General features: G+C 48.7%; 1 protein-coding gene across 1 annotated transcript in view; it reads left to right on the plus strand.

The window, feature by feature from the left end:
• LOC149447677 (methionine synthase-like) overlaps positions 1 to 15,772 on the plus strand; it is a 233,712-nt gene that overhangs the window by 204,448 nt on the left and 13,492 nt on the right. The window contains exon 7 of the mRNA XM_089652223.1: positions 103 to 197. Within this exon, the coding sequence (XP_089508349.1) occupies positions 103 to 192 (90 nt within the window). The 3' untranslated portion in view covers positions 193 to 197. The remainder of the gene's footprint in view (positions 1 to 102; positions 198 to 15,772) is intronic.

Genomic DNA, 15,772 nt, shown 5'->3' on the forward strand with positions numbered 1-15,772 from the left:
TGAATGCTAGAAGGTTGTTGCTTCTCAGTGCTTTTTCATTGTGTTTAAGACCCGAACACATCTATGAAGAAACTAACTTCAGGAACTCTTGATCTGTTCTAGGTTGAAGATTATTCTCGTAGGAAAAATGTGACGTTGAAAGAGGTTGAAAAATGGCTTGGTCCCATTCTCAGTTATGACCCTGATGAATAACCAAGGTGAAATTTCAAATTAGATTGTAGTAAAGCTACTGTTTAAACAACATTTTCTCATTAGTACCACCAATAATGTAAACTTATTTGTATTTTTCATTATGTTAATCCTTTTTGCATTGAAATGTATGTTACAGGTTTTAAAACCTCTCTTGGAGAGAATCAAAAGTTCAAAACAATAAGGGTTCTAATGTTAACCTGTTGATCTGGAAATCCAATTTGTATGACTATCAAGCTGACACTTCAGTTTCAATATTTTGAATGCTACCTGAATTTATTGATCCTCTAAATACTACTTTCAGTGTTGTCCACATACAGTATCAGGCTTTGCATTCACCACCCCAAAGAAAATAGACTTACTGATTAAGGTGGACTAGTGATGTCAATAATCCTGAAATGCTTTGATGTACTATCTGCTTCTGAGTAGCCTTTGTGTTTAGCTTGACTTATTCTGGGAAAGCCAATATGTATGAGTTTTAAAGGAAACCAAAATAAAGGCCTTCTGGACTTCTGAATATTACGCCTAAATTTATACTCGGATAATTTATACTCTGAGATACTTTGGGACGAACCAGCACTGTCAAATAGTGTATGCTCCTAATAATGTGTAGCACTACCCTCTTGAGGACCCCCGAGTTTTTGGGTCCCACCTAAACTCTGCATAGCCAGGCAACATGCATTTTTCACACTTTAATCCAAAGTCCATAAACAATCCATGAGCTTTGTTGTTTTATTAGGGGTTAACAACTTGGATGGGGTCTAGGGGTATATGGGATGCCCAAAGGAACTGAACTTGGAGGGCAAGCTTCTTAGGAAAAACAGATAAAAATCAGCACTTGGTCCCCTTTAGTGAACTTTTTCAGACCCCAGGTGAAAATCTCTAACCCCCCGGCTGTCTTGCAAGTGTCCTGAGCAAGTGACTCCGAGACATATTATTATTATTATTATACAGTAGTTATATAGCGCCAAAGGTTTGCTCAGTGCTGTACATTATAGTGGGGGACAGTGCATGAGACAATACAATAACAAAACAATACACGAGGGGTTCGCGGGCCCTGCTCTTTCAAGCTTACAATATAAGGAACAGGTAGGCAGAACAGTCAACTGAAAGGGGTCTAACAGTGCAGTTTTTGTCCCACAAATTCCCTAAACTGCTCATAAACAACTCCAAGTTCTCTTGGTTTGGTAGGGCTGCTGTACTAAAAATGAACATCCTCCCGCACCTCCTTTATCTATTTCAGACCTTACCTATCCATTTACCACCCGCCTTTTTCCTTTCATGCAGACGATTGCGCTCGCTTTTTCTCTGGAATCATAAACGGCCACGTATCTCCTCAAGTATTGGCGAACCATTTTTTTCACAAACGTCAGCTGAAGTCTTGCTCCTTATTGGCGAGTACTATGGAGGATCGCACCTTTCCCTTTTGGGCCTATCTTCAAATAGGACATTTTCTTCTCTCTCCTGCTTTTGACAGGAGGTTCATCGGATTACTTCCTCGGTGTCTACCCTTGATATTGAGTTTTCTCTGGCCCAACTCCTCCTCCACCACACTCCGCTTCCCAAGCGTCTATATTTCAAATCTCTGGCTATACATATGCTTACTGCGGCCAAACTTTGCTTACCTGTTTTCTGGGGGTCCACTCACCCCCCCACAGTACGAGATTGGTTCATTCGTATAGGTAGAATTGCTAAAATGGAAGAGCTGATTGCTTCATCTCTGGATAGCCCTACTAAATTTTCTCATACGTGGTCCTGCTGGACTCACTTCCGAACGACCCCTGAATATCGTTCTCTCATAGGCCTTGCTGATTGATACTGAATCCTTCTCGTATCCCATAGTGTTTCTGGCGTTTTATCAGCTCTTTGTCTTTTTAAGGTTGTGAAAGAGGTCCCTTGTTTCGATGTCCTGCATTGTTTGGAGCAAATTATGCTCGGTACCCTACTACACCTGCAGCGGTCTCCAGCTTGCTTCTCCACCAGGGTCCTGGGAGTTTTTAGTAAAGATAACTTACCTACTCTCCTACTCCTCCCTACCTCCTCCCCGTCTGACCCATCCCCAACTCCCCATCTCCCTCCCCCCCTTTATTTATTTTTTTTTTTGTCTTCTCCTTCCTTCCCTTCTTTCTCTTGCTTATTCTTATCTTAGTCCCCATTTTCCTGTTTCCTTACTCAGAGTTTTATTTTCTCTCTCCTCTTCCTATCTTGGTATGCTTGTCTATTCATAGTAGCCCTACTCCCTATCTGCACTCCGGTTGCGCACATGTTTTTTTTTACATTTCTCCTTTCCCAAACTCTTTACCCACGTGCTGGCAACCTTTATTGGGTTACCTCAGCCTCACCAAAAGCACAAGGTCATATCCTACAAGTTCTTGCACCTTCTTTTCCACACCTACTGCATACATTTCCTACGCATACTTCTGACTCACTTGCCCTGCCTTTTGTTGCTGCTCGATAACTGAGGCTATATATCATCGGCCCCGCCAGTGCTGTGATCCCAATATGCTGACTTAGAGCTCGAGACCAGACGTGTCTTCAATGATCCTGCGCTCTCTTGCCTTCATTTTCCCCCTGTTTTGTCTTTCTATTTTTGATTGTATTATGTACCTGGGATGACTTTTGTTTGATTTACTGTCTCCGTATTGATATGTATCCTCATGTTTGATGTCTGTTTATTGCTTCCTATTGTACTTAAGACTGATCCCCTGTATTATCTGTATGTGTTGTATGCTCTGAGTTTTATCAATAAACTTTATGGAAGAAAAAAAAAACGTATTAACAGTAACAGGTACATTTAATGTCCCCCTTTGCCAACACAAAGGCTCCTTTAACACTAGTGGTAATGTTTACTTCGTGGTGGGTCACTTTTCAGAGGACAGTGAAAACGAGGTTTGCAGACATTCAGGCGGTCAAACTCTGCATGTAGCAATAAAATGGCCAATGTTTTTACTGCCCCCTGGCCACCCATGTGAAACAATACAAATTAAGTCCCCTCCTTTAGCCCAGGGGGTGTAGAGGTACTCACACTGTCCTGTCCCTATAGCTTAATGGTTGAAGCTGCTTTCAGGTCTTATGCTGAGCTGGTTCCTTCCTTGCTGACAGGCTGTCTCCCCTAGATGGACTGTGGGACAGTGGAGATCCTTCTGTCCAGCTTTAGCCTGTAGGCAGATCCCCCCCTCTCCTCTGGGGGCCCCTCCCGGGTTCCACACCAGCATAAATTCCTCACTCCATCTCTCACCCAACTCCCCTGCTAATCAGTCTCTCTCATATTTAAGGGCTAACCTAGCCACCATGCCAGGCCTGCCTGGGGATTGGCCAGATTCCCCTAAGTATGCAGATCAGCCCCTTTTCATCCTCCCACTGCTTGTAGAAATTTCTCCAAGTTTCTAGAGCAGGGGGAGGTATCAGAGAATTGACCTGCAGAGCCCTCCAGCCTAACCTGAAATAACCTCGCTGACTCACTCAGGCTTCTAACAAGCACAAAAAAAGTAAACTAGAGGGTGCTACAAATGTAATATAATTTTATAGATTATATACATATTATAAATGCAAATTTCAATACATTTATTGGTAGGCTTACAAAGTGCCACATGGTATTGCACTGTGAAATATCTCAGTCTGGAACTGATGTGTTTCTTCCGGTGTGGCTTTATCACTGGTTTACAGTGTTTAGATCATATTGTTGTATGTTGGTATCATGTTGTATCATTGGACCAGGCAAAAGGCAGTTTGGAAGTATTGAGTAACAGTCCTCGAATCTTTCTAGAATGCTGATACTGGTTTCTAAGGTTGATTGACCACATTCAGACCTATAATCTGTTTGAACCTTTTGACTGTGAATGTAATATAGATGTCAAGCAGACTGTGTGTTCTTTTTGGAAAATTCCCTCTGGTTCACTGTGCCTCTTCAATTTTACACTTCCCTACATACCAATGACCCCCTGTACACTGCACTACAGTACTACTGATCTACAAGCTACTGAACCCAGTACACTGTCCTACATCCTTACTTTTTGCTGTATGACATTTCCACACATTACATTTACAGATTAATCTGCACTTTTCCTTTTTTTATCATTGCTTGTATCTGATGGGAGGTTGAGCCCAGTCATTAGGACCACATTTGGTCTTTTAATTTACCTTGGATGTAATATTGCATTGATAGGATCAGATAATAACATGTAAGCGTATCCCTGCAACCCCAAGTAATTTATGAGACTCTGAGTACACCCTAGCCCTAATTAGTAAAGCTTAGGAGACCCCTATCATCAGATCATCCATTTCAGCAACAGTTTTTTCTGTTCATGCAACATATTTTAGGCATGCTATTTACCTTTAAAAGCTATTATTGTGTAAACATCCAAAAGTCCAGAGACTCCTGCAGCACACCACCATTTTGGAGGTGGAAATCTGCCTGAACAACATAGAAAGATCACCAGGATGTAGCACACTAGCAAGGCCTCAATAAAAAGTAAGGTCAGCAAAAAGAAAACCTAGAAAAATATAATGTCACTGTAAAAAGATAAACTTGGGGACTCCAGCGGGGCAGCGGAGGCTCTCAGTGGCATCCCCTGTATCTGGGAGAGGGGCACCGGGCAGTATTGCCTCCCTTTACGGCGGCGGACATCCGCGGCCTGGTACGGCCGCATGATCCAGGGCTCCGGTGCCTCGGACCTAAATCCACTGCCAGCCGGATGGCGGTGGATCATCTGGAGGACATCAGTGGCACCCTCTGCATCCCCTGAATCTGAAAGAGGGGCGCAGTGGTATATTGTCCCTCCCCGTGGCGACAGACGTCTGCGGCCTGCTCCATCTGACCAAGATCTGCTCCCATCCGGGCCACAGTGAGTACAGGAGGCAAAGGGACAGGCAGGTGCTGGCCATCGGGTCCCCCCCAGAGATCCAGGGACTGGGGTTCCTGTTTATCATCCTGGAAACCACCTCCCTCTGTGGCCACGGCCCCTGTTGGGCTTGGAGGCCTACTTTGACCTATACACTGCTCCCAGTGAAGTGCCAGGGCTCCCTGTCTCTGTCCTGGAGGACCCTAAGATCATCATAAGGGGACTTCTGTTCCACACGGGCCAGCATCTGGTTCTTGGGCTTTATCAATAGTACCTACCACAGCCTATGTCCAGTACATCTCAACAAGCCTTCACCCGCTACAAATCTGCCTTCCACACCTACACCTCCTCCCTCCATGCTGCCAAACAGGCCTACTTCTTGACCCTCATCAAGGCCCTCTCCTCCAATCCTCGCCGACTCTTCTCTGCCTTCAACTCTCTACTCTCTCCACCCCCCCCCCTTCACCCAGCACATCACTCACTGCCCTTGAGATTGCCAATCACTTAAAAAACAAGATTGACACAATTCGCAAGGACATTGCCGCAACTCACACACCCTCTCAACCCGTCCCCTCTCACACAGCTACCCCCTTATCCCCCCTCCCCCTCGACATAACCCGCAGGGACTTCGTCGCTGCTCAAACTCTCTCCAACCCTCTTCACCCTCACTCAGCTACCCCCTCATCACCCCTCTCCCATGGCCCCACCACTGCTCTGACCTCCTCTTTCACCCCACCCTACATTCCTCATACTGAAGCTCCCCCCACACTCCGCACCTTTGACCTTACTACCATCGAGGAAGTCTCCAAGATCCTCTCTGATGCCCACCTCACCACCTGCCCCCTCGACCCTATCCCCTCACAACTCCTACGACCTTCCTCCTCCTCCATCCTACGCTCCCTCACCCACATCTTCAACCTCTCCTCAGGCACTTTCCCCTCCCCTCTGAAAAATGCACACATCACCCCCATACTTAAAAAGCCCTCCCTGGACCCCGATGACTCGAACAACCTCAGACCCATCTCCCTGCTCCCATTTACATCTAAACTCCTGGAGCGCCTAGTCTACACTCGCCTATGCTCTCACCTCAACGACAACAACCTCCTCGATCCCCTACAGTCCGGCTTCCGTCCCCTACACTCCACCGAAACTGCCTTACTCAAACTCTCCAACGACCTGCTAACCGCCAAAGCTAATGGCCACTATTCAGTGCTCCTACTCCTTGACCTCTCTGCGGCCTTCGACACAGTCGACCACCCCCTCCTCCTCAAAAAACTACACTCCCTTGGCCTCAGAGATTCTGCTCTCTCCTGGCTCTCATCCTACCTGTCACAACGCTCCTTCAGCGTTACCTATAATGCTACCACCTCCCCCTCACTCCCCCTCTCTGTTTGGGTCCCTCAAGGCTCTGTCCTTGGGCCCCTTCTCTTCTCCATCTATACCTCCTCCCTTGGCCAACTCATACATTCTCACGGCTTCAACTATCACCTCTATGCTGACGACACACAAATCTATCTCTCAACCCCCCACCTCACCCCCTTGGTCTCAGCCCGAATCACACACCTACTGAGCGACATATCAGACTGGATGTCGCTCCACTTCTTTAAATTGAACCTCTCCAAAACCGAGTTTCATGTCTTCCCCCCAGCCCGGACACCACCCCCCATTGATTTCTCCGTCACATCCAACAACGCTACCATCAAACCCGCCCTGCAGGCCAGAGTACTGGGTGTCATTCTGGACTCCAACCTATCCTTTCAGCCCCAAGTCCAATCTTTAACCTCCGCCAAAATCCGCACGTTCCTAACCCCAGAAACCACTAAACAGCTCATCCACTCTCTCATCATATCACGACTCGACTACTGCAACTCCCTCCTCACTGGCCTGCCTCGCCGCTGGCTATCCCCGCTTCAGTCCATCCTGAATACGGCTGCCAGACTCATTCACCTTTCCAACCGCTCTGTCTCCGCCACCCCCCTCTGCCAATCCCTCCACTGGCTTCCGATTGCGCAACGGATCAAATTCAAATTCCTAACGCTGACGTACAAAGCTGTCCACCATACTGCCCCGAACTACATCACTGACCTAATATCCAAGTACGGCCCAGCACGCACACTCCGCTCCTCACAAGACCTCCTTCTCTCTAGTTCCCTGGTCTCCTCCTCCCATGCCCGCCTCCAGGACTTCTCCAGGGTGTCACCCATCCTCTGGAACTCCCTGCCCCAACCCATCAGATTATCACCTACTCTCCTCTCCTTTAGACGCACCCTGAAATCCCATCTCTTCAGAGAAGATTACCCCACCCCCTGCTAACTTGCCGACCTCCTCCACTCTTCCTACTACTCCATCCCCCACAGCTATCTCCTCCTGTGCCACCACCCCCTCCCTCCTAGATTGTAAGCTCGAAAGAGCAGGGCCCCCGAACCCCTCGTGTATCACATTGTATTGGTATTGTTCTGTCACATGTTCTGTCCCCCTTTGTAATGTACAGCGCTGAGCGAACTATTGGCGCTTTATAAATACTGTATAATAATAATAATAATAATAATCTCCACGGTTTCCTAATTATTTTTACAATATAAAGATTTTGCGGATAAGTCTGATAGCCTCTTTGTAACTATAACCCTACACTTGTTTTGGGCGTTATAGGTTTCCTAGAGTTATTATCTCCCTTGGCTATCCAATTTTCAATCGATCACCCCCAGGAGACTCCCTGTATGCCGTCCACCAAGAAAAAAGGGGACAAGCTCAAAAGTCCCTTACGACATACCTATTTAAAACACATGAGATTTGCAGCATGTCTCCAGATAATACAGAACGAGCATCCCCGTCTGATCCCACGCAGGATACCACAGCTCACCCTTTATCTCTGGTCGGTGAATATGCACAGCAACTTACAAAGGGGGACTTAGAATCTTGCTTGGAAACTATGTACACTAAGCTGGCCTCTAAATTCCAATCAGAACTCCATAAGAGCACTAATGTTCTCTCTCAGGAAATAGCCGCCTTGGGCTCCAGAACCGACCGCTTAGAAACCAAACATGATGAACTCAGCCTGGCTTATGGTGAACTTTCCAGAGATCACAATCTTTTACAAACTGCCTTTGCACAAATGCAGGCACAGGTTGAGGACCTTGATAATCGCAATCGCAGGAATCATTTGTGAGTCAGGGGAATCCCGGAGTCTGTGTCTGACCTTTCACAAACCATAACCAAGCTATTCAAGTCACTCCTTCCGGATCGCAACCCTGGGTCCTTTGCTTGTGACCGTATCCATAGAGCCCTGCGCCCCAAACCTCCTAACTAGAGATGAGCGAATCGAAGTAGGCGAAGTGGAATTCGTTTCGAATATTAGGAAAATTTCGATTCACGTCGAATCCGAAAATAAGCAGACTTCGGATGCGCGAATCGAAATTTTTCCTAAAATGGCGGCGACAGAGCGGGGATGTCTGGGAAGGCGCGCAGACAAGGCGCGCTGACCCATAATGCATTCATTCATGACATGTGATCGCATTAGCCAATCAGCAGCCAGCCAGCCACCACAGTGTAATGGTCGAGCTATAAATGGCGGCCATTTTAGAATTCTCCATTTGCCTCCAGTCATTCAACAGAGGCAGACCTGGCTGTATGCAGGGAGAGAGTTAGGGACAGAGAAACGTTACTTAGAGACACAGAAACGTTAGTTAGGGCCACAGAATTGTTACTTAGGGCCATAGAAACGTTACATAGGGCCACAGAAACGTTACTTAGGGCCACAGAATCGTTAGTTAGGGCCACAGAAACGTTACTTAGGGACACAGAATTGTTACTCAGGGACAGACAGAATTGTTACTGAGGGATACAGAATTGTTACTGAGGGCCACAGAATTGTTACTGAGGGCCACAGAATCGTTACTTAGGGCCACAGAATTGTTACTTAGGGACAGACACAGAATTGTTACTGAGGGACACAGATTTGTTACTGAGGGCCACAGAATCGTTACTTAGAGCCACAGAATTGTTACTTAGGGACAGACACAGAATTGTTAGTGAGGGACACAGAATTGTTACTAAGGGCCACAGAATTGTTACTAAGGGCCACAGAAACGTTACTAAGGGCCACAGAAACGTTACTTAGGGCCACAGAAACGTTACTTAGGGCCACAGAATCGTTACTTAGGGCCACAGAATCGTTACTTAGGGCCACAGAAACGTTACTTAGGGACACAGAATTGTTACTCAGGGACAGACAGAATTGTTACTGAGGGATACAGAATCGTTACTGAGGGCCACAGAATCGTTACTTAGGGCCACAGAATCGTTACTTAGGGCCACAGAATTGTTACTTAGGGACAGACACAGAATTGTTAGTGAGGGACACAGATTTGTTACTGAGGGCCACAGAATCGTTACTTAGGGCCACAGAAACGTTACTTAGGGCCACAGAATTGTTACTTAGGGACACAGAATCGTTACTTAGGGCCACAGAATCGTTACTTAGGGCCACAGAAACGTTACTTAGGGCCACAGAAACGTTACTTAGGGACACAGAATTGTTACTCAGGGACAGACAGAATTGTTACTGAGGGCCACAGAATCGTTACTTAGGGCCACAGAATCGTTACTTAGGGCCACAGAATCGTTACTTAGGGCCACAGAATCGTTACTTAGGGCCACAGAAACGTTACTTAGGGCCACAGAATTGTTACTTAGGGACAGACACAGAATTGTTATTGAGGGACACAGAATTGTTACTGAGGGCCACAGAAACGTTACTGAGGGCCACAGAAACGTTACTTAGGGCCACAGAAACGTTACTTAGGGCCACAGAAACATTACTTAGGGCCACATAAACGTTACTTAGGGACACAGAATTGTTACTCAGGGACAGACAGAATTGTTACTGAGGGATACAGAATTGTTACTGAGGGCCACAGAATCGTTACTTAGGGCCACAGAATCGTTACTTAGGGCCACAGAAACGTTACTTAGGTCCACAGAATTGTTACTTATGGACAGACAGAATTGTTACTGAGGGATACAGAATCGTTACTTAGGGCCACAGAATCGTTACTTAGGGCCACAGAATCGTTACTTAGGGCCACAGAAACGTTACTTAGGGCCACAGAATTGTTACTTAGGGACAGACACAGAATTGTTACTGAGGGACACAGAATTGTTACTGAGGGCCACAGAACCGTTACTTAGGGCCACAGAACCGTTACTTAGGGCCACAGAAACGTTACTTAGGGCCACAGAATTGTTACTTAGGGACAGACACAGAATTGTTACTGAGGGACACAGATTTGTTACTGAGGGCCACAGAAACGTTACTTAGGGCCACAGAAACGTTACTTAGGGCCACAGAATCGTTAGGGCCACAGAAACGTTACTTAGGGACACAGAATTGTTACTCAGGGACAGACACAGAATTGTTACTGAGGGATACAGAATTGTTACTGAGGGACACAGAATCGTTACTTAGGGCCACAGAAACATTACTTAGGGCCACAGAAACGTTACTTAGGGCCACAGAATTGTTACTTAGGGACAGACACAGAATTGTTATTGAGGGACACAGAATTGTTACTGAGGGCCACAGAACCGTTACTTAGGGCCACAGAAACGTTACTTAGGGCCACAGAATTGTTACTTAGGGACAGACACAGAATTGTTACTGAGGGACACAGATTTGTTACTGAGGGCCACAGAAACGTTACTTAGGGCCACAGAAACGTTACTTAGGGCCACAGAAACGTTACTTAGGGCCACAGAATCGTTACTTAGGGCCACAGAAACGTTACTTAGGGCCACAGAAACGTTACTTAGGGCCACAGAAACGTTACTTAGGGACAGACACAGAATTGTTACTGAGGGCCACAGAATTGTTACTGAGGGCCACAGAACCGTTACTTAGGGCCACAGAAACGTTACTTAGGGACACAGAATTGTTACTCAGGGACAGACACAGAATTGTTACTGAGGGCCACAGAATTGTTACTGAGGGCCACAGAACTGTTACTGAGGGCCACAGAACTGTTACTTAGGGCCACAGAAACATTACTTAGGGCCACAGAAACGTTACTTAGAGCTACAGAAACATTACTTAGGGCCACAGAATCGTTACTTAGGGCCACAGAATCGTTACTTAGGGACACAGAAACGTTACTTAGGGACACAGAAACGTTACTTAGGGACACAGAATTGTTACTGAGGGACACAGAATTGTTACTCAGGGACACAGAATTGTTACTGAGGGACAGAATTGTTACTGAGGGACACAGAATTGTTACTGAGGGACACAGAATTGTTACTGAGGGACACAGAACCGTTACTTAGGGCCACAGAAACGTTACTTAGGGCCACAGAATTGTTACTTAGGGACAGACACAGAATTGTTATTGAGGGACACAGAATTGTTACTAAGGGCCACAGAATTGTTACTAAGGGCCACAGAATTGTTACTAAGGGCCACAGAAACGTTACTAAGGGCCACAGAAACGTTACTTAGGGCCACAGAAACGTTACTTAGGGCCACAGAATCGTTACTTAGGGCCACAGAATCGTTACTTAGGGCCACAGAATCGTTACTTAGGGCCACAGAAACGTTACTTAGGGACACAGAATTGTTACTCAGGGACAGACACAGAATTGTTACTCAGGGACAGACACAGAATTGTTACTCAGGGACAGACACAGAATTGTTACTCAGGGACAGACACAGAATTGTTACTCAGGGACAGACACAGAATTGTTACTGAGGGACACAGAATTGTTACTGAGGGACACAGAATTGTTACTGAGGGACACAGAATTGTTACTGAGGGCCACAGAACTGTTACTTAGGGCCACAGAAACGTTACTCAGGGACACAGAATTGTTACTAAGGCACAGACACAGAATTGTTACTCAGGGACACAGAATCGTTTAATTAAAGAGTATGTCAGACAACATGCAGAGGAGTGGCAGAGGAGGCAATGTTTTAGGAGCGAGCAGACGTGGCAGCAGAGGAAGGGGTCGAGGCAGCACTATTCGCAGCCAGAGGCCAGTGCTCCCGGTGTCATCCAGCGGTCGTGTCTCCACCGACAACCCTGCCGTCATCGATTGGTTGGCTCGGTCGTCTTCCTCTTCCCAGGTCACCTCTGACACCTACAGCCAACGGTCGGTGGGTACGTCAGACACAACCGTTAGTTGGCATGGCCCGGGAGCAAGCCCACTGAAATCACGTGTCCTCTACCTGCCCCTGTCCTTTGGTGTTCCCTCACCAAGCGAAGTATCGCATGCTGTGGGCTCAGCCCCACTGTACAGTGAGGAAGAGCTAACAGAGGGCGGTCAGGAACGGGGGGAGACATCCGCCTCTTCAGCAGCCAGGCGAAGAAGTAGTGGCGAGGAGAGTGGCTCGGTAGCCGGTCTAGAGACAGGTCTGTCTCCTGACCCACACGCAGCCGAGGGGACTAGTAGTGAGGCGGAGACCCTAATTGATGATGATGAGGCTGATCGCACTTGGCAGCCTCGTCGTCATCAGGCTATTGCTTCCGCATCATCAGGAGAAGAGGGTGGCAGCGAGCAAAACAGTCGGTGGGTTGCCCAGGAGGCAGCAGGGTCGCAGCAGTGTCAGTGGAGGCAAACGGCCACGGAGTACAGCACCAGCTCCACTGCAGCCTACCACCACGGCCAGTAGTGGTGCCGGTGTGCACGGAGGAAGCAGCAGTCAGCCAGTGAGGAGTATCGGGGGCAAAGTTTCCTACTCGGCGGTGTGGCAATTTTTCGTCAAGCCGCCCGAGGAAGTAAACGTAGCCGTATGTCGACTATGTGGCCAGAAAGTCAAGCGTGGCCAGGGGGCCCATGTTGGGACTACAGCGTTGCGGCAGCATATGCAGTGTCGCCATTTGGTGGCTTGGGAAAACCGTGATAAAGATACGGCGGTTCTGCCCGCCCCAGCCCCCGCTCCATAACCCGCTCCGTTACTTGCTCCGTCACCCGACGTCAATCGCCCTCTATCAGCCAGTCAAGGCTCCAACACCTCTGCTGAGGGGAGTTGTCGCTCGTTGCCATCTTCCGCTCGTTCAGATGCTCCTTCTCCTGCTACTCCTCTTCACGGATTCCGTCAGCAGTCTTTCTTGGAATCCGTTTCCAAGAGACAACAGTTTGCGAGCACGCACCCGACTGTGCAAAAGCTGAACGTCCTCCTGTCCAAGTTGCTGGTGCTGCAGTCCCTCCCTTTCCAAGTGGTGGACTCAGCACCTTTCCTAGAAATGATGGCTTGTGCCGAGCCGCGGTGGAGAGTGCCAAGCCGTCATTTCTTCGCCAAAAGGGCAGTGCCAGCCCTGCATTCACATGTAGAAGAGATGGTGGGCCAGTCTTTGAGCATGTCGGTCTCTGCCAAAGTGCACGGCAGCGCCGACGTGTGGAGCTGTAACTACGGTCAGGGACAGTACATGTCATTTACGGCCCACTGGGTGAACGTGGTGCCGTCACAGCCGCACCAGCAACTTGGACAGGTCACGCCGCTTTTGCCTCCACGTTTGCACGTCCTTGGTCCACAAAAGATGTCCGCCTCTACCACCTCTTCTTCCTTCGTGTCCTCAGCCGCCACCCCCGTGCCAAGTCCCATTACCCGACCGGCATTTCACATGTGCAGGGCGCAACGGTGTCACGCTGTGCTGCACCTGGTATGCCTTGGCGAACGTAGTCACACAGGGGAGGAACTTCTCAGTGTAATGAACAGAGAAATCGACAGATGGCTGTCTCCGCGCAAACTCAAAATCGGAACCATGTTGACCGACAACGGAAAGAACATGGTGTCTGCTCTGCGTCAAGGAAGGTTGTGCCATGCGCCATGCATGGCTCACGTGTTCAATCTGGTTGTCAAGCGGTTCCTAAAATCCACCATCCCACTGCAAGACATCCTTAAAATGTCACGTAAACTTTGCATGCATTTCAGCCATTCCTACACCGCAAAGAACACCCTCCTTGAGCTGCAGCGGCAGAACGGAATTCCACAGCATCGCCTGATCTGCGACGTTGCAACAAGGTGGAATTCAACCCTACACATGTTAGACCGCCTTTACGAACAGCGAAAGGCCATCACCGATTTCCTGATGTTACAAGCGGATAAAGGTACTCCCCTGTGTAACTTAGATGTCAGCCATTGGCAGCTCATGCGTGACACCTGCCGCTTGCTCAGGCCCTTTGAGGAGGCCACGCTATTCGTGAGTCGCCAGGACTATGGGATGAACGACGTCATTCCTCTGTTGCACGTCCTGGAACAAATGCTGTTAACAATGGCTGGTCAGGGTGCGGTAGACGTGGCGCACAGATCTCAACGCCACATGACCCCTGTGGGGGCAGGACAGGAAGAAGAGGAGGAGGTAGAGGAGGACATTGGTGCTCAGGAATTATTGAGTGAAATGGGTGGTTTTTCCACTCAGCGGACAGGAGTGGAGGAGCAGGAGCATCTGGTAGAGGAGGAGGAGGAGGAGACAGAGGACCCAGACGCACCGTGGCAGTATGCTGTGGAGATGGAGGCAGGGAGTCCCTCGCATTCCTTGGCACAAATGGCCCATAGCATGCTCGGTTGCTTGCGTAGCGACAGCCGAATAATAACCATCAGACAGAGGGATGACTTTTGGCTGTCCACCTTGTTGGACCCTCGCTACCGTTCAAAAATGGTGGCCTTTTTCACACCTGCTGAGAGGGAGGCCAAAATAACGTACTATAAAAACCACCTATGTAGTCAGTTGGTCTCTGCCTTTGTGCGCCAACGTCCATCCTCAGACACTGTGGGCCCTGTGCGCTCGCGTTCCGCTGCCATGGCAGCAGGGGAGGGGTGGGGTGGTAGGAGCAGTGGTAGCTCCACCAGCAGCGGCTGCCTCAGTCTGCAGTCGATGATGAGTAGCTTTCTTCACCAGCGCAGTGAGGAAACTACTAACCAGCCGCAGCAGCAGCAGCAGCATCAGGTGGACCTGGAGCAGGACCTCAAACAACAGGCTTGGGCCTACTTGGACAGCACCCTGCCAACCGAGGTAGACAATCCCCTTGACTACTGGGCAACGAAACTTGACCTTTGGCCCCAACTAGCTGAATTTGCCCTTGAAAGGCTGTCATGCCCGGACAGTAGCGTGGCATCGGAGCGCGTGTTTAGTGCGGCAGGAGGTATTGTAACTCCGCGGAGGACACGACTGTCCACCCAAAGTGTGGAGAGACTCACGTTTGTGAAAATGAATCAGGCGTGGATTAGTCTGGATTTCAAACCACCAGTTCCTGACACAACTGACTAAATCCGCCATGAATCATGCCCCTGCCATGTGCCACTTTCAGGTCTACTCACACTGCTGGTGTGTTCCATTTTTTGTCATAGGGTGCTGGCAGATTACGGGCCTCCCATAGCTGCTGCCAGGCCCCTAATCTGCCATGGGCCCCTGTACCGCCTCCTCATGCTGCTGCCAGGTCCACAGTGTCTCATGCCATGTGCCACTTTCAGGTCTCCTCACACTGCTGGTGTGTTCAATTTTTTGACATAGGGTGCTGGCAGATTACGGGCCTCCCATAGCTGCTGCCAGGCCCCTAATCTGCCATGGGCCCCTGTACCGCCTCCTCATGCTGCTGCCAGGTCCACAGTGTCTCATGCCATGTGCCACTTTCAGGTCTCCTCACACTGCTGGTGTGTTCCATTTTTTGTCATAGGGTGCTGGCAGATTACGGGCCTCCTATAGCTGCTGCCAGGCCCCTAATCTGCCATGGGCCCCTGTACCGCCTCCTCA

Source organism: Staurois parvus, unplaced genomic scaffold (genome assembly GCF_062004578.1).
Source record: "Staurois parvus isolate SC_StPar_1 unplaced genomic scaffold, SC_StPar_1.0 ptg000674l, whole genome shotgun sequence".
Taxonomy (NCBI): domain Eukaryota; kingdom Metazoa; phylum Chordata; class Amphibia; order Anura; family Ranidae; genus Staurois; species Staurois parvus.